The sequence below is a fragment of the Mus caroli genome, unplaced genomic scaffold (assembly GCF_978045245.1).
Source record: "Mus caroli unplaced genomic scaffold, Mus_caroli_1 scaffold_1, whole genome shotgun sequence".
Classification (NCBI taxonomy): Eukaryota; Metazoa; Chordata; class Mammalia; order Rodentia; family Muridae; genus Mus; species Mus caroli.
Window position 1 is genome coordinate 179,850,310 of NW_028227256.1, and position 21,235 is coordinate 179,871,544.

At 41.5% G+C, this 21,235-nt stretch overlaps 1 protein-coding gene across 7 annotated transcripts in view; it reads right to left on the reverse strand.

Annotated features, from left to right (window-relative positions):
* The window catches only part of Enah (ENAH actin regulator), a 111,935-nt gene extending 91,740 nt beyond the window's left edge, over positions 1-20,195 (reverse strand). For 3 of the 7 annotated variants that reach the window (XM_085843509.1, XM_085843508.1, XM_085843499.1), the window contains exon 1: positions 19,648-19,709. In XM_085843509.1, coding sequence (XP_085699635.1) covers positions 19,648-19,694 — 47 coding nt within the window. In that variant the 5' untranslated portion in view covers positions 19,695-19,709. Of the gene's footprint in view, positions 1-14,994; positions 15,984-19,647; positions 19,729-19,987 lie in introns of those variants that run through there. The other 4 variants (XM_085843506.1, XM_085843494.1, XM_085843503.1 and 1 more) reach the window with 4 other exon arrangements.
* Positions 20,196-21,235: the final 1,040 nt, after the last annotated feature.

A 21,235-nucleotide genomic window follows, 5' to 3' on the forward strand; every position in this document is an offset into this window, starting at 1 on the left:
ATGGATAATAACAGAAATGTAGAAAATACTAGTGTAAGACCCAATGAAAGCTGTCTGTAGCTTTGGACAGCACTGCATTAAAATTCACAATAACTGGTAAACCTGTAACATGAGGACCATGAAGTCAAAGACAGCCTGGGCCACAGAGAGTTTTAGGTTGGTTACAGTTAATAGATCCTGGCTGAAAAAAAAGCACAAATGTAATAATATGTATATATACATATATATGCGCTATATAACATATATGTGCGCTATATATAGCATAGCATACACACACATACACACACACATAGCAGTGATTTACAACCAAACTCAACAGCAAAGTGCCGTAAATAGAAACCTGAAAAAGCTACAGAAAACCTTTTGTTTAAAAAAAAGCAAAATCCTTGCTCTTTCAACAGAAGGCAACATAGCACAGTGGCTGAGAGCACATCAAGAGCAAGCACTGCTCTGTTCATTGCTTTTTCCTTCTCTCACTCCAGCCCTGCACTCTCTGGCCCCACTACTTCCCTGAGCTTAAGATTTATATATTTTATGTATGTGAGTACGATGTCACTGTCTTCAGACACATCAAAAGAGGGCATCAGATCTTATTCTAGATGGTTGTGAGTCACCATGTGGTTGCTGGGAATTGAACTCAGGACCTCTGGAAGAGCAGTCAGTGCTCTTAACCGCTAAGCCATCTCACCAGCCCCATTAATTGCTATTTTATATTACTCTGTGCCTTAGTCTTTTGATCTGGAACAGCAGTGCATACCACAGAGTGCACACATTACATTACATTAACTCCATTATATTATATGTGCAGTTTTATAAAGACTTAACATTGTATGAGTTAACTAAAGGACTAAGAAGACAGTCTGAGCAGTGTCAGTCGGAAACCATAAAGGTGATGAATGGTTTGCACCACATATAAGCAGCTACTTAATGACAGTGAATTATACATGTTAAAAGTAGTTTAAATTATAAACATCGTGTATGTATTTTACCACAACATAAAATTTTACCCATCACCATGTCAATTACATTTTAATTGAAAATACTAGAAAATAAATTATATTCTATAAGATTTAAGTTCAAGATTCCCATATTAAAAAAATCATTTACAATTAAAAATGTTAAAATTCAGCCAGGCGTGGTGGCGCACGCCTTTAATCCCAGCACTCGGGAGGCAGAGGCAGGCGGATTTCTGAGTTCGAGGCCAGCCTGGTCTACAAAGTGAGTGCCAGGACAGCCAGGGCTACACAGAGAAACCCTGTCTCGAAAAACCAAAAATAAATAAATAAATAAATAAATACATAAATAAAATGTTAAAATTCTTTATCAGTTTCTTAATTTTCAAAAGTAAACATGCTGCACTACCATAAAGTCCTGACATTCAAAGTATTTAACTTGAATTCTCAAACAAAAATCTATCCTGGAAGTTGGTGCTATTTTTTTCAGCAACAAACCTAAAATACACTGTCCTAACCTGAAACAACTTGGAAACAGATCTATAAACTCTTTCGAGCACAAGCATTTTAGTGTCTCCTACATGCAGAAAAACTCTGTGAACCTTAAATACAACCAATTATGAATAGCAACAAAAATCTTTAAATGTCCATTTTAAAATAAAAACTTACAAAATAGCCCTAAACCACTTACAAAATGAGCATGCGATAAAAAGGGACAGAGAATCCCAATTTACTATGCCCAATACTGACTGACAATGTTTGTGGCACAGCGACAAGATTCTGCAGCCTGAAAACTGTACAAGACTCCCTTTCTTGATTTGCCAAGCCACAATTAACAACTCCAGCGAGGTTAAGAAAGCATGCAAAAAATATATTTACATATGCTACCAACTTGACTAATTATATAAGAAATTTATACTTCTCAAACTACAAAATAGTAAATATAAATCTAGATTATTTAGAACTCTGAAGTATTGTTATGCCTTTACTCGAAATGTTTCTCTGTTCTCATTGTTTCTCTTATTTAGCAAAACAAAAACAAAAACAAAATAAAACTACCTAAGCTCATTTTGGAACCAAACTTTCATTTGGAAACATCATCTGTAAGGCAGTTCTGGTTTTATTTTGTGTGCATTGTGGTGTTACCTGCATGTATATCTGTACACCAACTGTGACATAGTTTCCACTAAGGACAAAAAGACAGTAGGGTCCTCTAAAACTGGAGTTACAGAAGGTGTGAGCTGTCTTGTGGGTAATGGGTTTCCTGGCTCCCCTCTTAACTGCTTAGCCATCTGCCTAGGCCCACTTAGTTTTTGAGATAAGCAGTGATAATTCCTGGGTGTGCACAAACAACTCGTTTCATAACTTAATAGTAACAGGTACTTTCAGCCGATTTAAAAATTATAATTACTAGAAAGTATTTACTATAGGTAAGTACTCTTTTTAAATTCTCTTGGGATCTGAATTATTTCAATGAATGTGTCTATAGGTAAACTCATATCATTGCAGAGAACTTCTCAAACAAAACTCTCTACCTAAAGAACAAAGGGGCTGGAAAGATGGCTCAGTGGCTAAGAGCACTGAATGCTTTTCCAGAGGTCCTGAGTTCAATTCCCAGCAACCACATGGTGGCTTACCATCTGTAATGGAATCTAATGCCCTCTTCTGGTGCGTCTGAAGACAGCATCAGTGTAGTCATAAAATTAATAAAATCTTTTAAAAAACAAAAACAAAAAAACAAAGATTAAAGTCTGCAGTTATTCCTATGGTATCTTTAAATACCTTCACTGTGTTGTGCTTAACTTATTGTGAGAATATTAAATGCCCCAATGTGTGACAGATTTAACACACAGAAAAAAAAGTTTTTTAAATGTTTTCCCACAGTTTCAAAGAAACACCTTAACTTCATAATATAGCTAGTCCACTTACAACAACGTGTTAGCTAAGGAAATTATTTAGGAGCACTTTGAATTTATTAGCTTATAAATCAATCTATACATCACAAAAACATCCACTTATTCTTGATGTTTATTACAAATGAAGGCTGTTATATAGAATGTAGACACAACTTTATATACACTGGTTCAGAGTCTCTGTATTAACCCTGTACCTTAACCCCTTCAAGCCTCAAGTATCAACTTTATTAATCCAGCAGAAAAGTTCTTCAAATAATTTTCAAAGTCTTCAAGAAAAAATATGTGAGCTTGGAAATAAACCAAAGTTGTGTTTCTTTTTTTTCTTTTTTTCTTTTTTTTTTTTTTTTGTTTTTTCGAGACAGGGTTTCTCTGTGTAGCCCTGGCTGTCCTGGAACTCACTCTGTAGATCAGGCTGGCCTCGAACTCAGAAATCCGCCTGCCTCTGCCTCCCAAGTGCTGGGATTAAAGGTGTGCGCCACCACGCCCGGCTCAAAAGTTGTGTTTCAAACAAGGTTCTACCACTGAACTATGTGCTCCAATGCAAGGGTGCCCTATAAATTGGCTTAAGGAATTAGAAGAAATAGCTTATAGAAAGTACATGGCACTTCATGTCTTTTGTAAGGTTTATTTATTTTGGTTGTGGTTTTTCAAGGCAGAGTTTCTCTGTGTAGTTGTAGCTGCCCTGTAGATCAGGCTGGCCTCAAACTCCTGAGTGCTGGGACTAAAGACGTGCACCACCACCACCTGGCATGTTTCCCTCCTTAACACTTTGTGACATCTTGTCCAATCTGCCATCAAAGAGGCCATAAGTTTCTTCAATTTGAATCACAATTGACATTTACCAATCACATAACTTTAGCCAAGGCACCTAGCCATTCTAAGCCTCAGTTTCTCTACTGGGGGGGAAAAAAAACAGTGAGAACATTCGTGAAGCTGCCTTTCAATGGTCAGCAGCAGCAAAGGCATATCAATGTTTAAGTAAGGAATATTATCCTCCTGGATACTCTAATTCTTTTGGATATTACTGCAAATGAAACTGCCTTTCTGCATTTCTCTTTTGGATGGTTCACTGCTAATACATAGAAACAAAATTGTGTTTTGCGTGATCTCAGACCCTACAACTCTGCACTGATTAGCACTAGTGGCTTTATCCTGATTCCTGCGTGTACTTTTTTAGACACACATACAAGTTTCCTTCTATATGTGTCATTGAGGCAGCTTGTCTAACTGAAGTGAGATGAATGAGATCAAAGTTGTGATACATACCCAAATGGGGAAACTCAGGCTAGAAATTGATGAGGTATCTCAGAATAAGACCTTATTTAGAAACAGCGTCACTGCAGAAGGGACACAGTGTTAGACTCTTAACCCAATATGGCTGGGACTCTTATAAAAGGAAAACGTATCACTGGGCATAGTGGCACACACTTCAACACCAGTGCTTAGGAAGCCAAAGCAAGGGCTGCATATACATAGTGAGACCCTGCTTCAAACAAAGGGAGTTGGGGCAATGTCATGCTAATAGAGAGGCGCTTAGAAAAAGACAAGTTATGTGACTAGAGAAGCAGAAGTAAAAAAGGTGTCCATCTAAAAATTAAGGAATTCAAAGACCAGAAGCTAAAAACGCAAACACAAGAATCCTGACTTTCTAACAAGCTAGGTCTATCCACAAATTTCAGACGAGATTCAAAATCAACTTTTTCCTTTTTCTAACACCCTCTCTGGTGCTGAGATTGAACCCATTTTGCGTGCGCTAAACACATATTCTATTACTGAGCAACACCCCGGCACTCAACACCAGCTCTTGTGTGTTCCCCAGCCTACTGTTCTGCCTTACACATTTGAGACTTAAGACCATCACCCATACATACATGCTATATACATATGAGAATTCTAAATACACAAATCTTCTAAACTTATTGTGCTAAGTCTCAAAAATATGGCAACTACCTGTTAATCCTAAATTATGGAGAAAACAAACTGAAATTTGCGATAGTCAAATGTCTCCAAGACAATGTTCTTGCTTTTAAAAATGTGTATTTATATGTGGGTGCACACTAGTAAAGAGGTCAGAGGACTACTTGCAGTTCTATTCTGTTGCAAGATATCTGATCACATTGTGAACCCCACGATTGTGTTATTTACTGAAAAACAAAACAAAACAAAACCTATTTCTAGTTGTGGTGTGGCTTAGCTCTGAGTACACACCTTTAATCCCAAACAATGAAGTTAGTTTGTAGAAGGAAGCACCCATGTTTTGAAAGTGATGTCTAATTGAGTGGCAGACAGAGTGACAAATCAAAGACAGATTTGACAGAACAAACTATGCCTGACTCTCAGGAGGATGGAGGAAAGAGAGGCAGCAGAAGACTGAAGCAGAGCTGAGGGAGAGATGAAAGAAGCAGTTGCAACAGGAGACTTTTACGGAGAAAGGTTGCAGAGAGAACCAGCTAGACACGGGTGAAGACAGAATGAGCCAGAGAATGAGGAAGCAGAAGATTAGAACAGACTGCCAGAGTTAGTTGGAGGCCAAGCAGAGCAGTTCAGTCAGAGGCAGAAAGTAGCCAGATTAAATCTTGAGAGGATTTTGAACCAGAACAGTTGAGTTGAATTAGCCAGCTGGAGATCAGAAAGAACTAGGAAGGGGTGAGCTTGTTCAGCAGTAAGTCTCAGAGGCTGAAAACATTCTAGGCCTACTTAAGATTGTATGGAAGCTTCCAGGACTAGGCTAGGATAGCAGAGGCAGTAAGCCTCAGAGAGGACAGACAAGTAAGTTACTCTTTTACCACGCTGTGTTGAACCTCGGTCATCAAGTTCAGCAGCAACCACCTTTACCTACAGTGCCATCTTGTTGCTAAACTTGACTACCTGCCCCCCAAGATGAAAAACCTTGGGAAACCTCCATATCTAGAAGATATAAAGTTAAAAGATGGCATTCAAAGGCAATACCGTTAAAAGCAGAATATGCACTTTACTGAGGCAATACAAAACTTCAGCGGCATGAGATCTACTGTACTGGAGTCAATACCACCATATATTTTAAAACAGTCAACTTCAAATATACCAAAGCATGGGGCTGAGCTAGTAAAATCTGAATCCAGCAGTTCTTCTGACTACTGTGTGAGAGGACAGACTAGACAGTAATAAGAGCAATGAAAGAAATGAGTCCAAAACAACGTATTTGTGAAAACATGAGAGGACAAAACAGATAAAAAGGTCTTAATACACCTTCCAAGGTGGCACAGCACAAGAGTCCACCATGGCAACTCCGCCCAGTCACTCTCTCTATCACAGTAGGCATGTCTACTGCAAGCCATGCTAGGAAATCATCAACACAGTAAAAACAGACCTTCCAAAGACACAATCCTTTATGAAGTTGCTGAAAATGACGAGAACTTTATAATCAATGCAAAGCCACTGATGACACTGAAACTAAGAAGGATGGAGACTGCGAAGAGGCACCAGGGAAGTCAAAAGCAAGCTCTATATCCCGACAGAGCTAACAGCTTCCTTAGGCAGTAGATGTACTCATCAAGTTTATGTTCACCTATCACTTCAGCAGTCAACTTTATTATACCTTAAAACAGTGGCTGGCTCTCAATCTTTCTCATGTTGTGGAGTCCCCCAACCAAAAATTACTTTGTTGCTACACCATAACTGTAATTTTGCTAGTTATGAATCATAATGTGAGTATCTGATAGGTAGGATTATCTAATATGTGCTCCCTAAAGGACTATGATCCACAAGTTGAGAACCCCTGCCTTACAGGGTTTAACAAAGTAAAAGCCCATCTACTTCCTTCAAGACTTACCCCATCTGAGTGTGAGGAATGCAAATCTCATGACAAGGGTGTGTGTGTGTGTGTGTGTGTGTGCGCGCGCGTGCGTGCACGCGCGTGTGTAAATAAAACAAGATGATATCACAAACGACCAGAGAACCCAACTCCTCAGAAGTCAGTGAGCACTACACTGTGTGCTGAGTGCCCAGTTACATGAGATAAACTTCCTCTTTTTTATTGGCTTCTTTGGGGTTTTGTTTTCCTCTGAATAGATAAGGCCTCACTATGTACCTTGGGCAAGCTTGGAACCCACTACAGAACCCAGGCCTTGAATTTAAGATCCTCCTAACTTAGCCTTTCAAGTATGTCAAAAAAAAAAAAATCCTCTTAATGTTTTATTAGCACTCTGGGCTACATGACATGCTCAGTTCCTAACTGGAGACAACTAACAAAGATTTGATTATGAGGAAGAAAAAAGAAAATAATCTAAACAAAGAAAGTCCTTTAAAAAAACTAATAAAGTCTTAATCACTTTAGCAAAAATGGGTTTATCTATTAGAAAGGCTCACTATAGCACAAAAACTATGGTTTATTGATACTCTGCAATTTTGTCAGAAAAATTATGCATAAAACATTAAAGCAACCAACACTCAACTCACTGTTCTCGCATCCTAACAATATAACATAGTTGCAGCCTATCAAAGTTTTTATAGTTTTGTTTCATTTTTCAAGATTAAATCCATATAAAGCCATTACTCCACATCTGTGCTCTGCCCTGCTATCTGTGAAATGTTCCAGGCTAATTTATTCTCCATGGCCTTGTTCTTATACCAATTATTTCAAGAAAATAAAGACCCCTTCCTTATATATGAAATAGCAAGAAAAAAAATTATTCACCCAAACATCAAATTACAGATCAGTAAAAGTTAACAATTACAGAGAAGTCCAAGAGCTAACTAGTAAAATCCAAGGCTCTAGACAGAGAAAAAAATAATAGTTCCACAGTGTACTGGTTAAGTGGCCTTGAAAAAAAACTTAGCTATCTCAGCCTCTATTTCCTCACCCACAAGAGGGACATAAAGTCCCTAGCATTTAGCTGCTAAAGCAGTGTCACCTGAGCTCTTATCTCATGGGGACGTTTCTGTGTGATGAGTATTTCATAACATTTTCAAACTATATTTTTTAAAAACTCTAAGAAAATGAGAATATAAATGCTAACACTGGAATTAACTGGCAAAGAAAAATTTTTCCAAACACAAGATGTATGCTTTAAAATATAAATATAAATATAAATATATATATATATATATATATTTTTTTTAAAGATGAAATTAAGCAAAACACGTTGATAGTTCCAGCCCTCTCCAGGGTGGAGGGAGAACTTCAAAGCCAATCTGAGCTTCATCGGCCTAGGCTATTTATGAAACTGCTTCAAAAGAATAAATTAATTAACAAGTATTGTGGACTTGTAAACACACTGTATTCCAAGATTTGGGGAAGCTCAGGTAAGGAGTGTCACAAATTTGAGGCCAACCTGGGGACAAGGTGAGTTCCACACCAACCTTGCACTTCACAGCCAGAGTCTGTCTCAAAAAATAACTTTTTTATATGCTATGTGAAACTTAAAATAGAAAGTATAAGCCGGGCACGGTGGTGCACACCTTTGATCCCAGCACTTGGGAGGCAGAGGCAGGCGGATTTCTGAGTTCGAGGCCAGTCTAGTCTACAAAGTGAGTTCCAGAACAGCCAGGGCTATACAGAGGCTATACAGAGGCACCCTGTCTTGAAAAAAACAAAAACAAAAACAAAATTAAAAGACAGGTGACAAACTCAGAAGACACATGTAACATATGACATGAAGGTCCCGGCAAGTAATACCTCATACAATCTGGTGTAGTCTCCTTCTGTACTGACAGACTTGAACACATGGCTTGCCATTGCTAAGGAAACACAAGCAAACAGGCTGCAAGGAGAGATTGGGTAAGTATGCATACTGGAATTAAGGCTGTTATTCCTACCTCAGAGATGAAATGGCAGGTAGGACAAAGAGAATAGCAGGTAGACAAGACATATCATATCCTATGAAACATGCTCTCCTGATTAGCTTTAACTGTCAACTTGACACAGTTGCAAGAAGACCTCCACTGAGGTCATCCAAGAAGACCTCCACTGAGGATAAGTCCAACTGGACGGTGGAGGACTGTCTTGACTGTTAATGAGGGGAGGCAGCACAGCCCACTATAGGTGGCATCACTCCCTAGGCAAGTGGTCTTGGGCTGTATGAGAAAGCTAGCTAAGAAGAAACCTGAACACGTGAGACCCCAAGCAGAATTTCTCCATGGTTTTTGCTTCAGGTTCCTGATTGATTTCAACTTATCAACTTAAATAATTCTTCCCTCCCATTAGTTGCTTTTGGTCATCATATTTAACACAGCAACAGAGATGAAACTAGCTAAGTAAATGAAAAACCAACCTAGCAGTCTTAGTAAGACTTTTGAGGTCATCGGCTAGAGAATAGTAGTTAACAGGTACAAGAAATACACACTATGAAAGACTAGTGTCCTTAAAAACAACCAAAATTTTGTATTAATGTACAAGTACACATGCACATTAAAACAATGAAGACCTTTTCCTATCAGACTTACAGAGATGAATACTGATTATGCTGAGGGGGCCAGAACACAAGGAAACCGGAGCTCTAAAAGTACTACTGCGTAATGTGTATCAAAACTTGGTAATTCTGCCGGGCGTGGTGGCTCACACCTTTAATCCCAGCACTTGGGAGGCAGAGGCAGGCAGATTTCTGAGTTCAAGGCCAGCCGGGTCTACAGAGTGAGTTCCAGGACAGTCAGGGCTACACAGAGAAACCCTGTCTCGAAAAAAAAACAAAAACAAACAAACCAAACTTGGTAATTCCTTTTAGTCTAGTAATTACTTCATTTAATATACTCTCAAATGTTCACTGCACCCTTGAAGAGGCCTGTACTGGGGACAGAACTCCAAAGTCAAGTCACAGATGACTTTAATAATTTTTATTGCTGAGTTTTATTCTACAATGCTGCTGAAGGCCTTAGGAGGAGAACAATGGTATCTAGTTTCCACTTTAAGATCATTCTGATGGATGAATGGAGAATGAGAGTTAAGAGTAGAAATAAGGAAGCAATCGTCCAGGTGAGCTTATGTGCATAGTGTAAAGCAGTCAGAGATGAATGGAGGGCATGAGATGTCAACCAGAAACAGTAAAGGGTACAGAAGCACAAGGCAGGGCATGTCTGCAATCCCGGCACTGCAGAGACAGAAGGAGTCAGAGTTCCAGGCCAGCATGAGCTATGTGAGACCCCAACTCGAAAAACAAAAGAGAGGAAAGTAAATACTGTTGCTTGATTTTTTTTTTTTTTATTTCTAGAACTTTATCCTAAAATATATTCATATATAGACACAATGACATACCTACATGAATGTTCACGGCAGTGTTTTTATGTTTGGAGACAGAATCCCAAGTACCCCACGGGCTCAGCCTCCTGTTCTATCCCCTAAGTACTGGAGTTAGAGGCATGTGTTACCTCACACAACAGAGTTGGGAATTTAGCTCAGTGGAAGAGCGCTTGTCCAACAAGCACAAAATACAAAAGCAAGATGCTCCGTTTGGTTCCCAGAACCAAAGAGAGTAAGTGTGGGCTCAGGAAAAAATATTAGAACAAATCCTAAAATCCTCTTTAAGTGATAAAGCAGACATGATCCATCTGCCCAAAGTAATGGACTACGTATTTGTATTTAATGTCAACAGACACATGCAAAAGAATAATCTAATATGTGTGAGTGTGTGTGTGTGTGTGTGTGTGTGTGTGTGTGTGTGCCACAGCAAATATGCAGAGATCAGAGGACAACTTTTGGTGGTTAGTGCTTACTCTCCTACAATAAGGGTACCAAGAACTGAACTCAAGTCATCAGGCTTGGTAGTAGGTGCCTTTCACTTGCTGAGCCATCTCTCCACATTTCCATGTTTAAATAGTACAAACTTGATATTAGCCCAGAAACTTAGAATACCCAAGATACAATTTGCAAAACACAAGAAAATGAAGAAGGAAGACCAACGTGTGGATACTTCATTCCTCCTTAGAACAGGGAACAAAATACCTATGGAAGAAGTTATGGAGACAAAGTTTGGAGCTAAGACGAAAGGATGGATCATCCAGGGACTACCCCACCCAGGGATCCATCCCATAATCAGCCACCAAACCCAGACACTATTGCATATGCCAGCAAATTTTCACTGAAAGGATCCTGATATAGCTGTGTGAAGCTATACCAGTGCCTGGCAGATATAGAAGTGGATGCTCACAGTCATCTATAGAATGGAACACAGGCCCCCCAATGGAGGAGCTAGAGAAAGTACCCAAGGAGCTGAAGGGGTCTGCAACCCGATAGGTGGAACAACAATATGAACTAACCAGTACCCCCAGAGCTTGTGTCTCTAGCTGCATATGTAGCAGAAGATGGCCTAGTCGGCCATCATTGGAAAGAGAGGAGGCCCCTAGGTCTTGCAAACTTTATATGCCCCAGTACAGGGGAGCGCCAGGGTCAAGAAGTGGGAGTGGGTGGGTAGGGGAGCAGGGTGGGGGGAGGGTACAGGGAACTTTCGGGATAGCATTTGAAATGTAAATAAAGAAAATATCTAATAAAAAAATCTTACTATGAAAACACACAAAAAAAAGTACAATCTTTTACTTAGACACACAAACATTTACAACTGCAGATGTATTACAAAAAGCCTAGAAAGCTGTACATGCAAGTACTATTATAATTTAAGCTTTCTAGAGAGGGGGCTGTTATTAAAAGACCTACTATGTATGAATTTGGGTCCTCAGCACCCACTTAAAAGCCAACTAATTGCACTGCACCTACACTGGTAGGGCTGGGAACGCAGAGAAAAGTGTATTCCTGAAACTTATTACCCAGGCAGCCTAACCAAACAGATGGATTCCTGGTTCAATAAGGGGCCCCGACTCCCAAAAAAGGCAGAATAATTAATGACAACAGAAGCTAACTTCTGACCCACACATGTAAATATACACAAGTGTACAGACACAAATGGGTACATCACACGTCAACACAACTCTATTTAGTTTGGATCCGAGTGTTTAACATTTTTTATACTTTGAAAAAAAAGTATGGAAAATCTGTACCATTTTTATAGTGAAAAAGCAATTCAGAAAAAAAAAAAACACCAGATATTTAAACAGTAATTTGTTCACTTTCTAAAAGTAATGAGGTAGATTATAAATATTTTAAATGAACATTTAAGATGCATAAGTCTTAAAGCATTAAAAAATACTAAAGCTGGGCATGGTGGTGCACACCTTTAATCCCAGCATTCAGGAGGCAGAGACAGAGGCAGGCAGATCTCTGAGTTTGGGGCCAGCGTGATTTATACAGCAGAGAAAACCAGGGATAGAGAAACCCTGTCTTGGATATACAAATAATAATAATAAAAGTTAAATGGCTAACAGTTTTGCTTACAGCCAATAGGAGGTGAAAATATGGGAGGGGGAATGAATGATGACATCTTGGGATTACAGAAGAAAACAAACATTTATAAAACCTTCCCAGAAGAAGCTGCAGCCCTTCGCTGAACTGCAAAACGAGCAATTGGGACTCCCTCAGGATTTGGCCTAAAGACTACTCAATTCTGCTTATGTTCTAGAGTCTTTGTTCTAAAGTTTCTCCCCTATCAAATTGACAATCTGACACAGAGACCCTCTAAAGAAGAGAAAAGGGTAGTCATCCGGATTCGCATCGCCACTGCCAAGGTCAGGGACTCCAGCGGCCTTCATCCCTGGAGAAGTACTCAGTTCACTTAACATGTCATCATGGCTATCTTATTCCCAAAAGACAAAACTCTCACTGGTATCCGAGATTACTGTAAACAGACTCAAGGAAAACACTCCTCAGACGAAACAGTTCTTTTTTTTTTTTGACAGTTCTACGTGCGGTTTATTGGGAGAGGGGCAAGGTGGCGGCGGAAAGGGAAGTGGGGAGGAGAGAGAGATGGGGGTCTGTCTTTATATATGGGTGATGACATAATTACAGGTAAAGGTGAGAGTAAAGTTTTCTAAGGAGCCTAGAGATATGCTTCGTCACATTTTATTGGTGGCCTTCGTTATCCTTATTGGTTCTAGAACTTTTTGGGCTGGGGTGTGTGCCACAGATACAAACAGAGGTCAGAGCATGACCTGAGAGGTTGTTCTTCCCTTCCACCGTTAAGGTGCCAGGACCAAACTTAGGTCATCAGGCTGGGCACCTGCAGACCTGCTGAGCCATCTTGCCAGACTGTCATTTTTATTTATAACAAGGAAACTAACTGCTGTTAAGTTAGCAGTGATATAAGACTCTAAAACTTGCCCAGGCTTCTCAAAGGCACCAACCACTCTCAAGGTTTCAATCTAAGGACAGCCCAGTACTATGTCTCAGCCTGTCTTCTTCAAAATAAACATGAAGATGTCAATGTTAATTCAAAGTAATAAAAGGGTTAGGGGTAAGTGTAAGGAACAGATAGGATTCTCTTACGGCACTGTCTATTCTAGTTAGAAAAGAAAAAAACATGAATAATAATCACATTTGCCAAACTCCTCATTCCTCCCTCACTCCTAGCAACCGCTGATGTACTAATAGCATCATTCAGTATGTGGTCTTTAGAATCTAGCGTTCATCTCTTAGCATGTGGGATATACAAATACTTCATATTTTTGATGGTTAAGTATTTTTCTCATGTTAAGGGTATACCACATTTTGATCATTCGTTCAACTTACTGGCAATCAGATACTTCCACTCTTTATTTGAATAATGGTGCTATGAACATCTGTATGCAAGCTTTTAGGTAGACATGTTTTCATCTCTATGCCTCTATACTAGTGAAATTACTGAATCAAATAATGCTAAATTTAAATTTCTGAGGAACTTCTAAAGTTTTCTAAAGCAGCTTAACATTTATACGGCTTTTCAAATTCTTAGCATAAACTTATAAGATGTTAGACTTTCCTAGAAAGAGGATTTTTTCTTTCTTATCAAAGCCATTTTGTGTGCCAAGTGTTATGCCAGACAGAGGCTTATTTAATTTTGCTAACAATTCTGCAAGGTAGACATTTCTACAACTTTACAGAAGAAATTCAAATCAACAGTTTACAATACTTACAAACCAGGGAGTAAATACCAAACCTAGACTCGGAATCCAGAATTGACTTCAGAATCTGTATTCTCTATATCATGCCATTCTCACACCGTATCATTTACTCAACCCTTAGATACATACACATTTGTTTCACATCAAAAGGAGTCTTCAGGGGGGCTGGTGAGATGGCTCAGTGGGTAAGAGCACCCAACTGCTCTTCCAAAGGTCCTTAGTTCAAATCCCAGCAACCACATGGTGGCTCACAACCATCCGTAACAAGATCTGACTCCCTCTTCTGGAGTGTCTGAGGACAGCTACAGTGTACTTACATATAATAAATAAACCTTTAAAAAAAAAAAGGAGTCTTCAGGAAAGCTGTATGTTGAGTTAAAATTCTGTTATGGAAGCTTCCCAATATATTTCTAGAAATCCAAGTGACGGGTATATTGCCTCCCCCATACAAACTTTCTCTAGTAAATTATTTCTGTAGTTACATTTTAAAAGGCCTATCTAGGATTAGTGCAAGCATTAGAGATTACCTTTTTTCCACCAACATGCAAGTATGTTCTGCTATTTAGACTGAATTGCGTCCTCCCAATTTATATTGTTGATGGCCTGAATTTTTGAGGAACTTCTGAAGTTTTCTAAAGCAGCTTAACATTTTACACGGCTTTTCAAATTCTTAGCATAAACTTGTAAGATGTTAGACATTCCTAGAAATAGAGGATTCATTCGTTCTTACCAAGTCCATTTTGTGTGCCAAGTGTAACTCATTTGGAGATAGAGCTTTTAGGAGGGAACTACAGTTAAGTGACCTCTAAGACAATGAGATTGATGGCTTTTTAAGGAAGAAGAAAAATCTCTATCCATCCCTAACCCTATTCTCATTCCCCAAGTGACAAAAAAGAACCCTCACCAGGCCCCACTGGCCCCTAAACTTCCCCTCTCCAGCTTTGAGAAAATAATTCTTCTGTCGTGAGCGTCATAAACTACCAAACTGGTATCTCAAGCACTGAGATACAGAAACAAGCTGAACCAAGAGATTCATAAGTCAGTTGCTCAAATTCAAATCTCTGATCAGACACTAAAAAAAAAAACAGAAGTATTCTTCCATTAATTTAGTATTTTACAATGAAGTCAAAGAAATATGGTCCAAAGAGCTCTGGAGATAAACAAACCTGAATCTGAGGCCCTGGCTGCTTCTGAGCTTTGGTATCGTGTGAGATACAAATTCTACATCCATTCTTGTAGTAGTAGTGCTGCTGGTTTTTGTTTACGTAACTTTATTAATACCGGTGCCTGAAAATACTATACATCCTACCAGAGCTGTACCCAGTACAGCTCTAGAATGTTACAGGCACTCCAAAGCTGTGGCTGTGACTGTGCGTACGGAAGGTTCTAAAGGATTCTAAGAGAATGCCAGTCAGAGGCACATATGAGTGGTTTGCTGGTAACTTGAATATGAAGATACAGAACCTTGGGCTAGTGGTAGGACTTGAGAGTAGAATATTAGATCCTTTAGAACTGAGGGGGAAAAAAAAAAAAGACAGTTTGGGAGTACTAAGCTGTCACAAGGAAGCCTCTTTGCTCTTTGTGTTTTTCCATAAAGCAAAGTTCTGAAGCTTATATTTAGAGGCATCTCCTGTGGTACCTCAACTCAGTTATCTTTATAGCCTTTACTTCTTCTCAATTCCATCAGTTTCAATGAAGAGGTTGGGGGAGAAGAAACATAAGGGCTTAAGTATTTACCACCCCTTGACTACATAAAACTAGCATCTCCTTCCCAAATACCTCCGGTATTCAGAAAGTTACAGTCACCCTGCTCTTAAAGTTGTATGTAAGATAAAATATTAAAGCAACTGATTAATTTCTTCTGTACAGTCCAAATAGTGCCTGCCTAATTGCTTTGCTTATTCCAAACCCCTGACTATTATATAAAGTTAAATAAGTTGTATCTACTTACCCATACACATTTTCAAGGTTTAGTCACTTAAAAACTATAAAACTGATATTCAAAAACAAAAAACAAAAAAGCAAACAAACATAAAGAACCCTGAAGATGGCCTGGCGGTGGTGACACACTCCTTTAGTCCCAGCATTAAGGAGGCAGAGGCAGGTGGCTCTCTGAGTTTGAAGCCAGCCTGGTCTACACAGTGAGTTTCCAAGACAGCCAGAGTTACATACTTTAAAAAAAAAACTGTCCTGAAAAAACAAACACAACAAACAAACAAACAAACAAACAAAACCTGAATATGTAGCTACTTGTAAAATAAATATCTGTGAAAGAGTCACATACCCAACAGCTGCAAGCATAAATGGCAAACCATGAAAGTGGAAACTACCATTTGCACCCTTTCCTGGATATGAATCTTGACACTACAACCCTGTGAAAGAATGGGATTACTTTTTACCAATATGCTCAATTAACAAGACAGAATTCTCTGCCCCTTCACTGTACCTGCATATGTATTCTAAATTCATCATTACTGTAAATTAAGGTAGCAAAACCATAAAAGACTTCAAAGACTAAACATATACACAGAAAGAAAGACTTCAAAGACTAAACATATACACAGAAAGAAAACGGACAAGAAACAGTTTCCTCACTTAACCTGTAAGGCTGGGCATAGAACATGTAATAGTAGCCTTCCTGAAACCACTCTCTGGACCCATGTGTCAAGCAAACATTACTAATGAATACATGGCATTCTTCCTCAATCCAGCAGAAATGTATCATTGCCCTTATCTGCATGTTAGCCACAACCTACTGGACCACATCAGCAAAGGGCATTGTAGCTGACGTCCTTAAATAAGGTCAACAGTGAAGCAAATGTCCAAAAGTTTTGTACAACTAGTCTAAAAGAAGTTTGCATCTTAAAACAAGGGAAGCACACAAAGCGCCTTCTATATTTGGTCCTCACAACCCCGTAAAGAGTCACCTAGCTAGCTATGTACTGGGGCACAGATGTGCTCTGTTGGCAGAATGTTTATCCAGCAAGCCCTGGATAGAATCCCCAATACAGCATAGAGCTGTGGATGCCATCTCAAGTCTGTAATCCTACCATTCTGGTGGTGAAGATGGGAGAATCAGAATTAAGGTCATTCTCAGTTATACAACTGAGTCACAGGCCAGCATAAAATACATGAGCTCTGTCTCAAAAAGCAAATAAATAAATAAACTACATACAGCTTTATATATCTATACTGATACACACACACACAATGTAATGCTGTGTGCTGTGTCCGTGAAACTATATGCTTAGTCAAGGTCACTCAGTAAGTAGCTTTGGTCGGAACCCTCATAACCACACTATGCCTTTTTTATATGAGAAACTCTTGAGTATCTAGTGTTACAGTTGCTAAGATCATACACTATGGCACAAAAATGCCAATCTAAAATGTTCTGAGCTCTTCCTAGAAACCAGACTATAGGGAACTATTTTAATAATAAGTTCTTTCTGTTTAAAAAAAGAAAGACATAAATTTTTGAGTGATTAACTCGTTTTTAAAAGATACCATCCCATACACACTTCAATCATAAAGAATCTTCCATGCTTCTAATACATGACAACAGTACAGAACTCAACAGGCTACTACAGATACCAGTTTGGTATTTTTTGGCCTGTAGCTTTTTCCCCCCTCAACTGGTTCACTGTCCTTTGTAAATCCTAGACCACTTGTTATTACTGCTCACCTCTAATCAAGATCTAATAGCTCTATACACAGCACTTTACATGTAGATTGTGTCTTTAGACTTTCAGGAACGCACAGTTCCCTACTGTATAAGAGTACACCATGTGACAAAAACACACTGTTCCTAAAATTAAAACATCTGAGAGATCTTACCACAAATACTCAATTCTGTAAGATACTTACTGCTTCAGAGTTCTGACCAACTTAATGGAAATTCCCTCTTCAATATCCCTGTTTCTGGGTTGGGGGATGCAGGGGGGGGGGGGGGTTGTCATTCCATTAAAAGGTTAACTTTTAGTTCCTACAGCATTTGAGATTACCTCAGACCAAACCACCCTACCCTCACCCTCTTAGGAACTGCTCAAGAGAGACTCTACAAAGCCTTTCAAAGTGAAAAACTAGCTGATCCTCTTTTCTGCTCTTAAATTATTCAAAATCAGCCTACAAAGAATTTACTGTAGACTGCGCAAACTCCTCAGACCTGGGGGGAATGTTCTGTATTTACACCACTGGGAAAACTTCAGTGTGATTTCTCTATCTCTACAGCTAATAAGAAATATGGCAAGAAAACAGCTTTCAAAACATTAGTTATATTTCACTAGAAGCTACAACTTCTAAGTCCAGACATAACTTACTGAGACAGTGTATGATTTAAGTTTTACTAAATACTTCAAACTTGAATATATTTTGTTCACAAGCTTTCAAATAGCTTATATCAAATGTTAAAATACCCTGCTTTATTTTGTCCTTTTAATGTTTTAAGAAAATTATTGCAAGTCTGAAAAAAAAAACAAAAAAACTACTAGCTACTAACTTGTTCGGCAAGACCTATAGCATTATGTCACTAAAGCACAAATTAACAGTATGTAATATTACCTGACAGAACAGTCATGTATTTTTTTTAACAGTTCCTGAATTTTCAAGGCCACCAGTAGCTTAGGAAAAATGCACAAAAATATAACTGAAGTTTCTCAACTTGCATTTTACAAAGATTAATCTTGATTTCTATGCCATAATTACTTTTTAAACATTTGAAATAAGTTGTATGAAATCACCCAGGAAAAGGGGTCATTTGGCAAAAATCTAACACTAACATAAAGATCTGTCACCCAGAATCAGAAAAATTCATAGTAAGCTTAAGTAAACACAGCACAAAAATATACTTAAAATTGTATCGGGTCTCTGTTCAACCCTGATTTTTTTTTTTTTTTTTTTGGAGGAGGGGGATATAAAAGCTAAAGTTTCAAACAGAAATAAGGGGGGAAATTCCAATGACAACATTTTCAGGCCAAAGAGAAGGAATTTGAAGATATTATTCAAATCTCATTTCATTACATTATAAAGGTCTTGGCAACCGTCGGCCATTAATCTTTAACACAAAGGAGATTCAAATCCTAATGAACTGAAAGGCTATCTCCGGAGAAGAAACAGAGGAATTTACTTCATCCACAATTGTTTAACCTAAAAGGGAGGCCTTTAAGGATGATAACGCAAAATGCATCAGCCTTCAGTCTACGAAGTCCTATTTCTCACTAAGTCTTGCACCAATCCAAAAGCAGGAGGTTATGGACACAAAACAACCTTAGGAAAGGCTTGGGGTGGGTGGTGGGTGGTCGCCAATGAGTGACACACCACATCACGGTTTATTCTCCTACACAACTGGAGAGACAAAAATTAAAAAACACCACACCATATGTTTCACCGTATCAATCAAAAAGCATTTCACCACGGTACATCCAAGACTTTCCTTTGGGGCTGAAAAATAAATAAATAATTGTATTGATTACAGAGGAAGGGAAACGCGGCCGCTTCTGCTGCAATGCAACACAGGCTGCTACGAACCGGGGAGAAGGGCTTTCCAAACAAAACCCTCCCCCGCCCGGGCTTACAAACCTCAAACAACTTACCCCAGCCTCACACTGTCCCCCGCCAGAGGAAACCTAGTAAATGCTCTCCCTTCCCCCACCATCGAGAAATGTTCACCTTTCCCCGCTCCTCCGCTTTACCCCGACCAGAGGCACTTTATTCCCCGCAGAGATTTCAAACCTTCCAAACTTTCCTCCCCACCCCCCTTTTAATTAAACACTAGAGCTTTGTACTAAAAGTGCAGGGAATTTTTACAGATGTACGGAAAATACCTGTTTCTCGGCAACGAGCACGCTACGACTACCGAGCCCCTCCCCATCTCCTGGGTTTCGTTAACCCAGGCTGGGGGAGGGAGGGAGGGAGCTGGCATATTGAATTGAGGAAGGGAAATCCTGGGTAAAAGAAGAGCATCGGAGGGGACACCGGGAGGAGCCCCCTCCCCCAAATCAGAGCGGCTGGGCAGGGCAGCTGGACCGGAGAAACCCAAAGGGACAAAAGGGAGCGAGGAAGAGCCGGGAGAGCCGAGCCGGCGCCGCGGGCCGGGGCAGGCGGGTCCGCGCAGAGCGGTCGCGGCGCCGCGGCACAATGGCTGGCGGCCCGCGCGCCCCTCACCTCATGGTGCCGGCGGCGCCGAGGCTTCCCCGGCGCGGGAGCCGCCGAGCGGAGGGTCTCTTCTCAGGCGGGGAGGCGGACGCCGCGGGGACGCGCGAGCAGAGGCGGCTCCGGCTCCGGCGGCCGGGCTACACCATCTCCGCGCGCAGAGGCGAGGCGCCGGCCCGCCGAGCGCGAGCGACCACGGGCTGGGGACGGGGCACGGGGCCGAGGCGCCGAGCGGGTCCCCGGCGGCCGCCGCCTCCTCCGCCTGCGTCGCCGCCTCCTCCCCGCCGAGCCTCGTCCGCCGCTTCAGACGGGAGCCGCCGGGGCCGCGCGCCCGTCCGTCCGTCCGCCCGCCCGCCGCTCCAGAAGCCGCTCCGAGCGCGCCGCCGTCGCCGCCGCCGCCGCCGAGGCCGTGAGGAACCGGCAGCTGCTGCAGCCGCGGGAGGAGAGCCGGGCTCGCCGCGGGGCGCCGGGGGCGGGGCGGCGGAGGAGCACGCAGGCGCCGCCCTCCTCCCGCCGCCCCCGCCGCTCCCGCTTCGCCCGCTCCCCTCCCCCTCCCTCCCGGGGCGAGGGGCGTTGCGCACGAGGGGGCTGCGGGGCGGCGGCCGCGGCCCTTTGTTGCCGCCCACCCGGCTCCGCGCCCCCCGCGGTCGGAGGGGGGCTCGGCGCCCGCTCTGCCCTTGACCTCGCTCTCCTGCCGCGGCCTTCCCGCAGCCCGGAGGCTGAGGTGAGGAGCGAACCGCGGTGGGGGGGGGGGGGGGGATGGGGGGGGCGTGACGAGCCGGGCGCGATCGCGGAGAGGACCCGGGCGCGCGGGCCGGCATCCCCCTCTGCGCGCCCCCGCCGCGATGCGATTCCCTCCCACCCACCCCCACCCGTGGGATGTAGGCGGGATGTAGGAGAGTTCCGAACACGCAAAACGTGGCCATCGTCGTCCCCCGGATTCCCGAGGACCCCCGAGCGTGCCGGACCTGGGGATCCGGCCGACGCGCGCACAGTACTGGGATGACTGCACAAACACACGCGCGCATAAACGCACACACACACACACACACACACACACACAGAGACACACAGCTAACGCATCGGTGTCGGGAAACGCGGTGGCCCGAGGCACGCGGAACCCTGTGCAGCCGCGAGAGACGCAGCCCGTGGAACCCTTTCTGTCGTCACCAGCTGAAAGGGAATCCCGGCCGGGGGCGGGGAGGGATGGGAACTGAGGATAATTTTAAATGCTCTGTCTTTCACCTAGTCTGGAGCTCA